Below are 15,589 nucleotides of genomic sequence, written 5' to 3'. Positions count from 1 at the left end.
TATAAAGGTCCCCTAACAACCAGCTGAGATGCCCCAGAGGCACCAATTCCACCCATTTTAAAGTGCATTGTAGTTCATTCTACCTAACTGTCTAGACGCCAAAGGATTCCCCAGAGTTAACCAGCCCTGTGAACGGGATGCTAACTTGTCATTTTAAATCGTAACAGTGATGAAAGTCGGCTGGTTCTATGTAGAACCCTTGTCTTCCAAAGAATCATCAAAGAACACTTTTACCCAAAAACAGTAAAGGATGTTAAATGTTCTAGATAGAACCATTTGCCTAACAAAGGACCCTTGTCTTCCAAAAAGGGTTCTTATGATCCAACTGGTTCTTGGTAGAACCCTATCTCTCCACAAATAACCTTTTTGGAACTCTTTTATTTCTAAGGGGTGTAGCCCATTGTAAAGGCTTACAGAGGAGGTATAGCAACATAACAAACATTGCCCAACATACAAAGGAGTCAAGGCCAGTCCTGAGAGGAGACAGGAAACCAGCAGTAAGGAAGTGTAGAGGGACGTGTGTGTGTGTGTGTTTACTTCATGTTTTTCAACTATTAACCTGTGTGTGTGTTTATCCAGCTCTCGAGTCCATGTTAATATTCTACCTACCTCTCCATGTATTCAGAATCATAGTTATTTTATTAGTCGTAGCCGACAGTAAAACACTACCCAGTTTTTACCTTGGTTGACATTGCTTTGCTAAACTTGCTCATTTACATATAGGAATTTAGTGCTGTGTAGTCTGTAGGGAGTGGGGAGTTTTCTAACCTTACACTTCCCCAAACCTCCCTCTTTTTTTTCCTGGAAAACCCAGCATTGCTCATGTCAAACACCAAAAAGCTGTCCTCCTCCTCCTCTAGACTTTTGCTACTCTCAGGTTTTCCACACAATAGGCCACTAGATTCATTTGGATGAAGGCTTTGCATGATAAAGTGGCAGTAACAAATGAAAATGTATACAAATGTTAATGAGGTTATAACATAAGAATAACCAGTTGAAATAATAGAGACGATTCAAACTATGGTTCAGTACCCAGCTGCCGTCTACGGTTCACGGGCTCTGTCACCGCTAGTTAACCAGCAGCAAAGACTATTTGCTTGACACTGATTGTATACAGTTTGTGATCAGATGAAAAAGAATAGAATAGGCTACGTGATGGATGTAGGCTATTGTTTTATCTAACTGTGTAGTTTGTGTTCAAGCATGTATTATTCTCCTGAGGATCTTGGGGTGATGTCCGTTAGTGTGCAGGTTCAGCTATGGTTATGGCTGGGTTATGTTTTAGGGCGAGGCAGTGGAAGTAGCTCTTGTACAACGCGCACCGTTGTACAATAAAATGCCATTGCATGGTCAAACTGCATCTGGGTCAGTTGGTGTTTTTTAATGGTTGTGGATGGTATTTATTTTACTGCATGACGTTTTACAGCGTTTACGTTTACCGTTTCATTGCGGAAAAGCATTTTCAGTTGCGTGAGTTTTAAACGTAAAGCTCTTACGTTAACGGAGAGTTTTACCACATCCTCCTAATTGTGTGAAACATTGATCGAACTTCAAAAAGACGAAGAAAGCCCTGCACACAGCAGTGTGTCTTGATCCAGTTTAGGTTACAAGCCAGTGTGGGGAAGCAGCCACTAACTCCCAACGTGTCTGTGTGTTTTATCTCTAGACTCTGTCCTGGAGAAGGCCATGCACAAATGTGTGTTGAAGCCGCTGAAGGGCGTAGTGGAAGTGGCCCTGCACGACTTCCAGGTGAGCTTTGTCTTCCATTGCAGCACCTGATAGAATCATAGTTGATTCTGAAAGTTAGTAGAACGTCAGTCAAGGAGCTCATGTCTTTTAACAGGATATATTTTATATGCAGTGTTTACACTAAGGAGAATCCTGAAGTTGATGTCACCATAACCACAGGTCTGAGAGGTTTTCTCCCCTTCTAGTAATTACATTTCTATGATAGAAATAAAATAAATAGAAGGAACAATGATCATAGAAATATAATGAATAGATGGCGATCATGAAGATGATACATAACCTTGTTTGTCTAGTAATTCTATATCTATAATCACAACCTTGACCTTCCTCTCTCTACTCTCCCATTTAAGCACTGGGGCTTTGTCACTTCTAATAACTACATTTCTACGGTCATAACCTTCTCCTTCCTCTCCTCCTAGGTGAGCAGTGGAGGCTGGCAGCAGCTGAGGGAGAACCTGGCCCTGGCTAAGACCCGGAGGCCCCAGGACCTGGGTGTGGACGGGGCCGTGCCCCCTGACCCCATGGCCATCGAGAAGATCCGCCACAAGTTCCACAACATGAGGAAGATGTACTCCCCGGATAAGAAGGTGTCGCTGCTGCTCCGAGTGTGTAAACTCATCTACACCATCATGCAGGATAACTCAGGTAGGTGGGATTGGGGGGAGGATGTGTTTTGGGAGGGAGGGTACATGTACAGTCATGGTCATTTGAGAATGACACAAATATTAATTTTCACAAAGTCTGCTGCTTCAGTGTCTTTAGAAATTTTTGTCATATGTTATTATGGAATGCTGATGTATAATTACAAGCATTTCATAAGTGTCAAAGGCTTTTATTGACAATTACATGAAGTTGATGCAAAGAGTCAATATTTGCCGTGTTGACCCTTCTTTTTCAAGAGCTCTGCAATCTGCCCTGGTATGCTGTCAATTAACTTCTGTGCCACATTCTGACTGATGGCAGCCCATTCTTGTATAATCAATGCTTGGAGTTTGTCAGAATTTGTGGGTTTTTGTTTGTCTACCTGCCTCTTGAGGATTGACCACAAGTTCTCAGTGGGATTAAGATCTGGGGAGTTTCCTGGCCATGGACCCAAAATATTGATGTTTTGTTCCCCGAGCCACTTAGTTATCATTTTTGCCTCATGGCAAAGTTCTCCATCATGCTGGAAAAGGCATTGTTAATCACCAAACTGTTTCTGGATGGTTGGGAGAAGTTGCTCTCGGAGGATGTGTTGGTACCATTCTTTATTCATGGCTGTGTTCTTAGGCAAAATTGTAAGTGAGCCCACTCCCTTGGCTGAGAAGCAACCCCACACATGAATGGTCTCAGGATGCTTTACTGTTGGCATGACACAGGACTGATGGTAGCGCTCACCTTGTTTTCTCTCGGACAAGCTTTTTTCCAGACGCCCCAAACAATCTGAAAGGGGATTCATCAGAGAAAATGACTTTACCCCAGTCCTCTACAGTCCAATCCCTGTACCTTTTGCAGAATATCAGTCTTCTTTGCTGCCGTTCTTCATACCAGGCCATCCTCCAAAAGTCTTCGCCTCACTGTGCATGCAGATGCACTCACATCTGCCTGCTGCCATTCCTGAGCAAGCTCTGTACTGGTGGTGCCTCGATCCCGCAGCTGAATCAACTTTAGGATACGGTCCTGGCGCTTGCTGGACTTTCTTGGGCGCCCTGAAGCCTTCATCACAACAATTGAACCGCTCTCCTTGGAAGTTCTTGATGATCCGATAAATGATTGATTTAGGTGCAATCTTACTGGAAGCAATATCCTTGCCTGTGAAGCCCTTTTTTTCAGGTCATTTGCATGGCAAAGAGGGAATTTGCAATTAATTGCAATTCATCTGATCACTCATCATAACATTCTGGAGTATATGCAAATTGCCATCATACAAACTGAGGCAGCAGACTTTGTGAAAATTAATATTTGTGTCATTCTCAATTCTTTTGGCCACGACTGTGCAGAGAGTGTGGATGAGTTCCACATATTTGTCTATAGTGTATCTGGTTGTGTATTACACACGATTGGGATCAGTAAAGTCAGTAAATTCAGGAAGGAAACTAAAAAGCACTTTTTCTTAATTATTTTGTTTGATAAAACTTTAAAAATAAAATCTATTGACCCCCAACCTTGTTTTATCTGCATGCTTCTGAGTATGTGTGTGTTTTCATCTGACCACAACTTTCCTATACCTCACCTTGCCTTTCCCCTTTGTACAGGGAGGATGACTTCCTGCCCATGCTGGCCTACGTCCTGGCCCATTGTGACATCTCTCTCTCTCTCTCTCTGTCTCGTCTTATCTCTTCTTTCTCTCTCCTCTGACGCTCTCTCTTCCCTCTCTCCTCTCTCTTTTTTCTTTCTCTCTCCATCTCTCTTCTCTCTCTACTCTCTCTCCCCTCTCTCTCTCTCGCTTTCTTGTCTCTTCTCTTCTTTCTTTCTCCTCTCTCAATTCCCTTCCATTCAATTTGCTTTATTGGCATAACGTAACAATGTACATATTGCCAAAGTTTACTTTGGAGATTTACAGTATTAACATAAAAATAATTAATAATCTCTCTCTCTCAGGGAGGATGTACGGAGCAGATGACTTCCTACCGATGCTGACCTATGTCCTGGCCCAGTGTGACATGCCTCAGCTGGACACTGAGATCCTCTACATGATGGAGCTGCTGGACCCCTCACTGCTGCATGGAGAGGGTAGGTCTTCCATTACGTCATGAAACTGGATTCAATACCACAGTATACAGTTTGCAATATACTCACGTATACACCAGAATGTATTCTTCACCAACATGCAAACCGTATACGTCATTTTCTACCTTGTATGGCCTCGTTGAGAAATTAACACGTCCACAGTCAAACCCACAGCATGCCCATATTGACATGTATTATATTTCTCTTCCTGGGTCTCCTCCTTCCCTGCCTGCTCTCCCCTTCTCCCCAACCTTCCCTCTCCCAGGTGGCTACTACCTCACCAGTGCGTACGGGGCCATGGCTCTCATCAAGAACTTCCAGGAGGAACAGGCAGCCAGGGTCCTCAGCTCCGAGGCCAGAGACACCCTGCACCAGTGGCACCGCCGACGCACCGCCCAGCGCACGGCACCCTCCGTGGACGACTTCCAGGTATCGCCCTGAACCCCATCTGACCCCCAGGCAGTGAGTTTGAAAGAACGCCCCCCTAAAATGCCTTCTGCATGGCTCCAGTGTGAAGTTTCCCTTAAGTACAGATCTAGGATCAGCTTTCTTTCCCCCAATCCTAACCTTAACCATTAGTGGGGGGAAATGCAAAACTGACCCAAGATTAGCGTCAAGGGGCAACTTCACTCAACACCAATCTGCATGAGATGCACCGGTGGTGACATGCCGAGACTATCCCTCTGTATTTGGATCCGTAATAAAAAATGATCTGGAACTATGAAGACACTTTTGGAAGAAAAAAATGTGTTTGATTTCCGGGTTAGAGACGGTCAAGAAGGGAGTGATATTGAGAAGGAAGCTGATAGGTAGATGAGATAGGACTAATCTAATGCATGTGATTGTGTACTAATGACGCGTTGTCTTGGTTTTCTCTGTTAGCTCTGAAATGGCTGTGTCTTCCTGTAAACGCCATACAAAGAATAGAGGCTATAGAGCCGTATCAGCGCTCCTTCATCTTTCTCCCTGTGTGTCTTCAAAAAACAAGAACATTCCTGTGTATTTGTGTCTCAGTTCTGATGCGGCATGAGCACCTGCATATAACTGATATCCGTGTTCTCTGTCTCTCTTTGTGTCATTTTCTCCCATGTGTTTTTGCATGTGTATATATATTATATCTGTTTTGCATGTTTGCATAAATGTATTTTTGTATGAACGATACCTGTATTACATTCCTTGTATCCTTTCTCCTTCAGAACTACCTGCGAGTCGCCTTACAAGAAGTCAACAGCGGCTGCACAGCCAAAACCCTCCTAGTCCACCCGTACTCCACCACCGAAGAAGTATGCTCGCTCTGCGCCTACAAGTTCAATGTTCATGACCCCGAGAACCACGCCCTCTTTCTCATCACTCAGGCAACCAGTCAGCAGCTTGCCCCGGACACACACCCCCAGCGAATCAAAGCGGAGATACACAGCCACCCAAACTCGCAACCCTTCCATTTTGTCTACCGCAGAGTGCCCAACCTTAACCTGTGTATACCAGCTATCCCAGCTAACCAGCACAATGCCAACTGCCTAGCCAATTGGATGAATTAAATAATGATGAAATAAAACGTTATTGATCCCTAGAGGGGACATTGGATTTTTCACTAGTGTACAAACGCATACAGGGACAGACTCATACATCAGAACACATAGACCTGAGAGAGCACTGATGTATGGTGGAACAAGTACAATACCTGACTGCTGAGACTGAGGCAGTCCTAATATGGACACCACGCGGGTATGATGGAATGATACTTAATGGTGATACTGAGGATGTCCTAATATGGACGTGTATCCATAGAATGGTAGTGAATGGCGGAAATTGAAAAATTCCACTGTATGTTTCAACTATAGGGTCAGAGAATGTTGCTGTGTGTTGTGAAGGGATCCTAGACTACTCAATGGAAAAAGTAGTTTATATTCTTCTTAAAAGGAGACAGAAAGAGGAAGCAGGTAGGGAGAGAAGTGTCTGGTGTCTGCATGCATTTCACTCTCTTTTTAGGGAGTGTCAGGAATTGGTTGGTCAAGTCCAGTGTCGAGTCAGCTAGTGACCACTCTGCAGAGCTGACTCCAGGGCAAGATTCATGACAATAAATGCCAAGCTACATTTAGCATGCTTGAAATTTAAAGGCTATTTCTGATTGAGCCGACAAATGCAATTTACCGTGAATGCAGTCTCCATAAACGTGGGAACATTGCCATTAAATGTAAATTGTGCTATAACTTTTAACTTCAGCGATATGGATTGAATCGAGCAACCCCACTGGGCACAAACTGGTTGAATCAATGTTGTTTCCACGTTATTTTAAAACAAAAAAAATACGTTGAAACAACGTGGATAGACAACGAATTGACATCTGTGCCCAGTTGTCCTGGTGTGATGTGTGAAGAAGCTAAACAGATGCTTTGCGAAGGTTGGCTGGACTTTTCATGTGGATTTGGCGACCCCTATAAGATATTTGAAGAATGGCTTGCAGCAGTATGGACATCATGTCAACTTGCGTACTCTTAAGTCTACAACCTGTCATTTGCAACGCCATTATATTCAAACAAAATTTTAAAAAACACACTGGTCTTGCTGTTATTACTTGTTTTGAAATATTCTGCTTTAATAAGAGCAAGAGCAATGTGCAGGTTTCTCTTTTCTTTGAGGTTATCATATTCCCTCGCACCTGCAACCAGATAACTCAGATGTGCGAGTGCTTTTTTGAAATAAGAAATGCAATTATATCAAATTATATAACTGTATATATTTTTTCCTGTAGCATTTTGTATGATTATTTTGCTGCAGTTGCTGGTCAACTGTAGACAACGTAAAAGTGTAGATTGTGTTTTTATAGGAAAATGCTATTTTATTTGGATTGAAAACGTAACCAGTGTGTTCCTGAGATCATTTCCCCCACATGCCGTTCGATTATATGCCAGTAAATTAAACCAATAAATATTTTGGAGACAGAATCTGAATTGACTCAACTAAACTTTTGTCTATATCAACTGCCTCAGCAAATGGGAATGACTGTATTCAAAGTTGTAATTGTATTGGTTGACGGGAATATACTATTTTTGTCTGTTATCTATAGGGGTCACTGTCTGATTCCTTATCAGCTATTGAGAAGAAATGACAATCTAAACTAATTTCCCCTTGAGGATGAATAAAGTACAATCTCATCTCAGTCAGTATTAGTGTGTATTACTCAGAGAGGTTGGTGATCTCTAAGAAGAGAACGGTCAACAGTTTTATTGAGATACCTATTGTACAGTCAGTTGATATAATGGTAATCATTCGGTTACAACAACCATTTCTAACACCTGTATGATTTTTCCAGCACTTGTTTTGCTGTTATTCAAATCTGACAAGTAGAAACAGATGAGTAGTGTGTTCGATTAATATTATGACACTTAAATGCAATGCTTAAAACACTACTGCTAAACCAACCAAACTGTCTTTTTGATCTTTTATATGTTCTGGGGGATATTTTGTATTTATTTTTTGGACTTTTATGCAAAGAAAGTTGATGAAATGATGGGGGGGGTTAAAATAAGCGAGATGGTGTTGGGTGTCCTCTCCCAAAAGCCCTGTAGTAGCCTTTCTTTGACTATTACTTCCTATGATGGTGTTCTTTTGTTGACCTTAGTGACCATTTGTTGCCATGTTGGACTAAAGTAGCAGTGAATATACTTTAATAAGAAATACGATGCATTTTCAAATGTTACTCTACAAACAGTTACTGTCGTTTTTTTCCCTTTGAATAAAAACACCACAATGTAATCCATTTTAGCAGTTTTATTTGTCGATTACATTTAGCAAATCACAAATGTGAAACATGAAATGCAGAAATGAGTATGTGTGTAAATATATCCATGATATAAACAAGTGGTTAAAGCTCGATCGGACACAGTGTTATCCTCCTGGGTGCATTCAGTGGGGAATGCACCCTTTACGCATCAATCAATCTCCTCTCCGTTCTTTTGCATGTTTTCGATCTGGTGTTGTTTGCCATAAGCATGTGGTGGCCAACACTTCAACTGTGTCTTGACTTTAGACTAGAGCCTTTTCAGACTCCAATGCCCGATTACAGTTTTTTTCTCGGAATGCTTAAACTCTTAACAGTGATTCTTGAAGCACTATCTCTGAAAACATTAACACTTGTTAGCCAATGAATTTACCAAGTGTGCCAAACTGAATGCACGTTCTCTGCTTTATACTCAGTTTGTAATTTTATAACACACTTTTTTTTGCAAAACTGTGAACACAACTCACTGCTTCACACTCAGTTTGCAATTTAATAACACACTTCTAGCAAAACATTGGTCTCTACATTGCTACACTATTTCGCCAATTGCCTTTCCACATTGACACATGAAAACACTTTTAGATAATGAGCTAACTTACAAATCAGAGCTTGAGCACTATAAATAGGCCACAGGTAAACATTTGGTTTGGACAACAATGGAGGCCAATATTGGACAGAGAGTAAGAGGGGTGAGAACTAGGAGTACGAGGAGGTGAAGAAGTAAGAGAAGAAAGAGGTGAAGTAGGACGGGGAGAATGAGAGGACGGGGAAGAGGAAGTGGAGTCAGGAACACAATAACTGATGAAATCATGTTGTCAGCCATGGCATGAGCATGAGGGAGGCTGGGCAAAGGGTCCATCCAAATCTGAGTCTCTATACTCTTGCAGGTATCATCCGGATATTTTGAGATGAGAACCGGTAAGTATCTGTAAGGGCTGTAGTCTTACTGGTACTGGTAATATGTACTGTACTTTCATAATGAGAAGGATCTATCACTCAAACCATTCAAATGTTTTTACAGAACTGCAAGAAAACCAGTATCTGGTGGAAGAGGTCGACTGTTCACCCCAGAACAGGAGACCCACATTGTAAATATGATCATTGCAAATAACTGCATCAGACTCAGAACTGCAGGACCACATAATGGTAGATAACACCATATTCTAAAACGTCAACAGCGCGAGTCTCTCTGCACGGTCTAGTCTACTGAAACGCAATAGAATTAGGATGAAGCAGCTGTACAGAAACCTGTAAAACTACTGAGATATGAATCCTATCATTGGTACTGGATGTGGAAGTGTATGGTGCTACATCATATTGACTGATCCCTGTCTTTTCGTACTGTGCTACATTGTTTTGTCTTGTCTCTTTCATGGAGCGAGAAGCAGATGCAGTGCATCATCAGCTAATATATGTGGACAGGCAGGTTTCAACCTTGCAAAATATCATCGGACACCGTGCCATTATCAACGTCCCGGGACAACGTGGTGGCAACATAATGTGTGCGGCTATTAGTCAAAATGGCGTCCTTCACCATCATGCAATCCTAGGCCCATACAACACTGCACACCTTATCACATTTCTGGACCCCCTCCACAACAGACTAATCCCGAATGACCAGTGGCCAGAGCAGCCATCTGGGCACTATGAGTACCTCATCATGCTGTACGGGTTAATGAATGCGCCATCAGTCTTCCAAGCCTTTGTAGACGAGATTTTCAGGGACCTGCACGGGCAGGGTGTAGTGGTGTATATTGAGAACATTTTGATATACTCCGCTACACGCGCTGAGCATGTGTCCCTGGTGCGCAGAGTGCTTGGTCGCCTGTTGGAGCGTGACGTGTACGTCAAGGCTGAGAAATGCCTGTTCTTTCAGCAGGCCGTCTCCTTCCTAGGGTATTGCATTTCCACTACAGGGGTGGAGATGGAGAGTGACCGCATTGCAGCCGTGCGTAATTGGCCGACTTCCACCACCGTAAAGGAGGTGCAGCGGTTCTTACGGTTTGCCAACTAATACCGGAGATTTAGAAGCTCAGCCTGACGGAGTGAAACTATGATGTGTGTGGGCACCGGGAGCTGTTGGCTGCCGTCAAGGCCTTGAAGGCGTGGAGACGTTGGCTTGAGGGGGCTAGACACCTTTTTCTCATCTGGACTGACAACCTAAATCTGGAGTACATCCGGGCAGCGAGGAGACTGAACCCTCGCCAGGCAAGGTAGGCCATGTTTTTCACCCGTTTTGTATTTACCCTTTTCGACAGACCAGGCTCCCAGAACGTTAAGGCAGACGCATTGTCCCGGCTGTATGACACAGAGGAGCGGCCCATGGATCCCACTCCCATACTCCCCGCCTCCTGCCTGGTGGCACCGGTAGTGTGGGAGCTGGACACGGATATTGAGCAGGCATTACGTGCAGAGCCCGCTCCCCTCCAGTGTCCAGCTGGGCGTCTGTACGTTCAGTCTGCTGTCCGCCACCGGCTGAACTATTGGGCCCACAGGTCACCCTCCTCTGGTCATCCTGGGATCGGTCGGACGGTGCGCTGTCTTAGTGGGAAGTACTGGTGGACCACTTTGGCTAAGGAGGTGAGGGTTTATGTTTCCTCCTGCTCGGTGTGAGCCCAGTGTAAGGCTCCTAGGCACCTGCCCAGAGGTAAGTTACAACCCTTACCCGTTCCACAACGGCCGTGGTTGCACCTGTCGGTAGATTTCCTGACCGATCTTCCTCCTTCACAGGGTAACACCACGATCCTGGTCGTTGTGGATCGGTTTTCTAAGTCCTGTCGTCTCCTCCCTCTGCCCGGTTTTCCTACGGCCCTACAGACTGCAGAGGCCCTGTTTACACACGTCTTCCGGCACTACGGGGTGCCTGAGGATATAGTGTCTGATCGGGGTCCCCAGTTCGCATCGAGGGTCTGGAGGGCATTCATGGAACGTCTGGGGTTTCGGTCAGCCTTACCTCAGGTTTTCACCCCGAGAGTAACGGGCAGGTGGAGAGTTAAACAGGATGTGGGTAGGTTTCTGAGGTCTTATTGCCAGGACTGGCTGGGGGAGTGGGCAGCGTTTGTATCCTGGGCAGAGATGGCCCAGAACTCGCTCTGCCACTCCTCCACTAACCTCTCTTCCTTCCAGTGTGTATTAGGGCATCAGTCAGACCGAGGCTCCTGCGGTGGACGACTGGTTCCGGCGCGTGGAGGAAACATAGGACGCCGCCCATAGGACACCTTCAGTACCTCATGGACTGGGAGGGGTATGGTCCGGAGGAGAGGTGCTGGGTTCCGGTGGAGGACGTGTTGGATCCTTCAATGCTGTGAGAGCTCAACCGTCTCCATCCGGACTGCCCTGCGCCTCGCCCTCCGGGTCGTCCCCGAGTTCAGTGTCAACGCGCTGCTGGAACCACGCGTCGGGGGGGGGGGGGGATACTGCCACGACTTCGAAGTCGGTCCCTCTCCTTGTTCGGGCGGTGTTCGGCGGTCGACGTCACCGACCTTCTAGCCATCGCTGATCTATTTTTAATTTTCCATTAGTTTTGCCTTGTCTTCCTTCACACCTGATTCCAATCCCATCAATTCCATGTTGTGTATTTAACCCTGTTTCCCCTCATGTCCTTGTCGGTGATCGTTTGATTGTATGTTATGTGCAGTTCTGGTGTGCGACGGGTTTTTCAGAGTTTTGTGAGCACTTATTAAACGACTCCGTTTATACCAAGTTCATTCTCCTGAACCTGACTTCCCTGTCGCCAGCACGCACCCATTACAACGTGGATATATACATTACATTCTGTATCTCCACACGGTTTAAACAAATCATTATATTTCACCTCCTTCCTATAGGCCAAATTTAGACTGTTACAAGAACACTGTCCTTACAGATTTTGCATATCGTTTATGAGTTAGCCCCACATATTTATGGACGTCTGAGCCTGATATCCTTTGTGGTAAGGTATCTCGTGAATCGACACAATGTATTCAAGTGAGCAGACACCTAAGGCAATTGAATTGTCCTTGGTGCCCGCTCTCTTACCTTATAATTCTGTATTCCTTTGTGACTAACTTGTTTGTATACAGGTAGACCAGAAAAAGACACATCCCTCATTGGCAGATGAGAGGCAACCCTGATTAAAAGCACCCGCTACTCATCAAATCAAATGTTATTTATCATCAGTTGTTCCCTAAAAAAAAAAAAAAAAAAAAGCGGTTTTGAAATCAAATAAAATTGCACCTATACACTGAAGAAGGACGTAAATCCAAAAGTCTGTGTACGCTATTCCTAATGCAGTGAAAAGGATTTTTTCAATTAGAATAATGAAGTAGGCCTAAGCTTCCTGCTACACCTTTTTGTTTGTCTAAATTCACTGCTTTTACACACCAGCCAAGATTCTGGGACAGCGCGATGTTTCCCTTATGATTCATATTATTCCAACCTCATAGGTTGTAAATATATATAAAACACTGGAGAATTACATTTTGACTGCACTGGCTCTTTAAACTGTTAGTGGCCTGGCCTCTTGCTTTCTGTGGGATACTGTTAGCTACATTCACAAGTACAATTGATTAAATGTATCCAATTGTGCGGGGTTAATAAATCATTTCTAGGATTGGAAAAGCATGAGTACAAAAAATAACCATAGAGGACCACATCAATGATAAGAATGCAAGTCAGCTAAGAACAATTCTTACTTACAATGACGGCCTACCCCAGCCAAATCCGGACAACGCTGGGACAGTGCCATAGACCGCTGTGCCACTCGGGATTTATGCATTCACAGAAGCGGCAACTGATAAAAAGAGTGCAAAACACATGAGAACCATTATATACATATGTTAATATTCGTTGACAATATCCATGACATAAAACATTTGTCATTAGATTGGAGTTGAACACAATATTGTGCCCTCGCCTTCAGTGGGATATGCGCCTTTCATGCATTAATCAGTCTCTTCCTCCTCTCCTCTATTGCTCTGATCCACAGTCAGCGCACCGCTTCGGACCTTTGTGGGTGCAAGACCCACAAACAAATCGGTGGCACTGTGCACAGCTTTCATGGGCCTGGTTCCGTGCACACTGCGTCTTCACCTGGCACTGTGTTCTCTTCCCAGCTGGATGGGTGCCCTGGAAGGAGGCGGTGCGGCCTCGGCTGCCTCCTTGGCGGCTGCAGCTGCCTTCGTCTTGGCTCATGTGGTTCTCACGAAGCTCCCATGCCAGATCCATGATGAAATGGATGTGGGATACCCTCTTTCACCACATTGTCTTGCCGGTACACTGGGCGAACAAAACGTGCGCGTTGATAGCAGCCGGGTCGAGCAGGTTGTAGAATACGGCAACGGCAACAGGCCAGCGGCGAGTACCCCCTTTCACCGTGAACTGTCTGGCCATCGTATCCACACCAACCTGGAATAAAGTACTAAACATTAGCACAGTAACAGGACGAAATTACTATTTGTTACAGAAGAACACAATGCATGAAATATGGCAAGGTGCGCCTAAATGTATAGGACTAATAGCCTACATTTCTGCTGTTACTGTGCGTCAGGGTCTCAGGTTCTCTCTTTGTGTCACCGCCAATGGCAACGGTCAGATGCATAGTACTCAGGATACAGACATTTTTTCTAGGCTTCTTTCTGTAAACCGTAAGTGTTGCTTTGTCGTGCTTCAGCTCCGCTGTGGATAACAGCTCTGCTTGTGACTGGTTACATGCAGATGGAGGCAGCCCCCCCCAGGCTTGTGTTCTTGTCAATCAACTTATATTTGCCAATGGCAGTGATGTGAAGATCTCGTCTGTGTTTACATTCCTACCCTCGCCAAGGTACGGTTCTACAAGCCTCATCACCACATTTTCAGGACGCTAAGATTCATCTTTCCCCAGATGTGGAAAGACATTCAGCACATACTGTGAAGTCAGCTGCCAACCGAAACTTCATGCGTAAAGCGACATTTCGTTTTCGTGGGGAACCATTGCTCCTCCACGGTGATGTTCACTCCTGGCTTGTAAAGAGGTAGCACAGTACTGTAAAAAAAACATTCCAATCTTCTGATACTAAGGGGAATTTGTCAGTTTCCAGGCGCATACGTCTGGTCGCTCTTGCATCAAAACGCAGGATTCACATGATTTCTCTGAAGCGGTTCCGTGGCATGGTGTCTCAGAAGAAAGTGATCCCATACCTGTCTGACCAGAGGCGTGTTCTGGACATACAGGAGCGCAATGAACGCTTCCAGCTCATCCACAGGCATGTCCCACGTTTTGTCTCCTTTTGTTCTGTGCGCCTCAGCTACAGTATGGCCCCTGATTTGCTGCAACATCTCCATGTCACATAAACAATGAAAGCTGTCGAATGCTCTGTCAATTCTGGCTTTTGCGTAAGGTGTAGGGCCCGACTCCACTGGCATTCCATTATGTGCTGATAATCGACTCGGAGCATTGTCAGCAGGCTTTTTTATCCAAACCGTGCCGTCCGTCCCCGTCTCCTCTCTCTCCATCTCAGTTAGTGACGCCTGCACAGTGGGCATCGTTCGGGCTCTCTTGCGCCGAGGCAGATCAGGCTCCTAATCAGAATCAGAATGTAATGAAGTATTCCCCCTTTCGTTATCCGAGTCGATCTCAGCATCAAGTTCCTCCCCTCCATCTGACTCCATCTCATTCAAATATCGTAGCGTTATCAGCGCTTCTCGCACCTCAATTTCCGGTTTTGTTATTGTACGTCTCGGTTTCAGTGTTGCCAACTCATTTTCAGGGTACATTGCTAGAGTTAGGTTGATTTGTTGCTAAATGACCTTGTGATGTCATTCCGTAGACTACGCAATAACGTTACTCAAATTGCCTGGCCATCTCGTTAAAAAATAAGTTTTGACATTTGTTCAGGTACAGACTCCCACTTTTTTTCTGTACAATTTTCATTGAGACATGTTGATTGATGTTGTAAGTTCTGTTCAACATCAGACATTCGTGACCAACTATATTAATTAGATTTGGCTCGTCGAACCCGAACTACTGCTGCTGCAGTCAGCCAACAATGATTTTCAATTTGCTGAAATTGCTGCTGCCTGTGCACGAGCTGAGCGCCTGCTGCTGACGTCACTCACAATGCACTTTTGCAGCCAGGCACGTGTGTTTTGACTAAGTATGTTACAGAGAAAATCGTTTTTGTGTCATTTAGAGGGAAAGTGCGTGCATTTTAGCAGTTGAGTCACTTTTCAAAAGTTGGTAAAAGTTCCAAATACATTTTTTAAACTAGCTACATTTGTTGCTAGGTGCTGTTTGAAAAAGAAGTTGCCAGGGTAGTCTGAAAAGTTGCTAAATCTAGCAACAAAATTCGCTAAATTGGCATCACTGCTCGGTTTCGCTTCCAGGCCACCCCT

The 15,589-nt window shown here is 44.5% G+C and overlaps 1 protein-coding gene and 1 long non-coding RNA gene across 6 annotated transcripts in view; one reads left to right on the top strand and one right to left on the bottom strand.

Moving 5' to 3' along the window:
• LOC115103687 (ras and Rab interactor 2-like) overlaps positions 1-8,218 on the top strand; it is a 38,017-nt gene extending 29,799 nt beyond the window's left edge. For 3 of the 5 annotated variants that reach the window (XM_029624552.2, XM_029624554.2, XM_065006201.1), the window contains 5 exons: positions 1,667-1,749; positions 2,169-2,394; positions 4,330-4,461; positions 4,724-4,887; positions 5,655-8,218. In XM_029624552.2, the coding sequence (XP_029480412.2) occupies positions 1,667-1,749; positions 2,169-2,394; positions 4,330-4,461; positions 4,724-4,887; positions 5,655-5,996 (947 nt within the window). In that variant the 3' untranslated portion in view covers positions 5,997-8,218. The other 2 variants (XM_029624553.2, XM_065006202.1) reach the window with 2 other exon arrangements.
• On the bottom strand, positions 8,215-15,173 carry LOC115103688 (uncharacterized). The gene is made up of 2 exons (XR_010460323.1): positions 13,743-15,173; positions 8,215-13,624 (listed from the first exon to the last, which is right to left on the bottom strand). It is a non-coding gene; the product is annotated as an uncharacterized LOC115103688 (long non-coding RNA).
• Positions 15,174-15,589: the final 416 nt, after the last annotated feature.

This window comes from Oncorhynchus nerka, linkage group LG21 (assembly GCF_034236695.1).
Source record: "Oncorhynchus nerka isolate Pitt River linkage group LG21, Oner_Uvic_2.0, whole genome shotgun sequence".
NCBI lineage: Eukaryota > Metazoa > Chordata > Actinopteri > Salmoniformes > Salmonidae > Oncorhynchus > Oncorhynchus nerka.
This window is presented reverse-complemented; position numbering and strand designations above follow the sequence as displayed.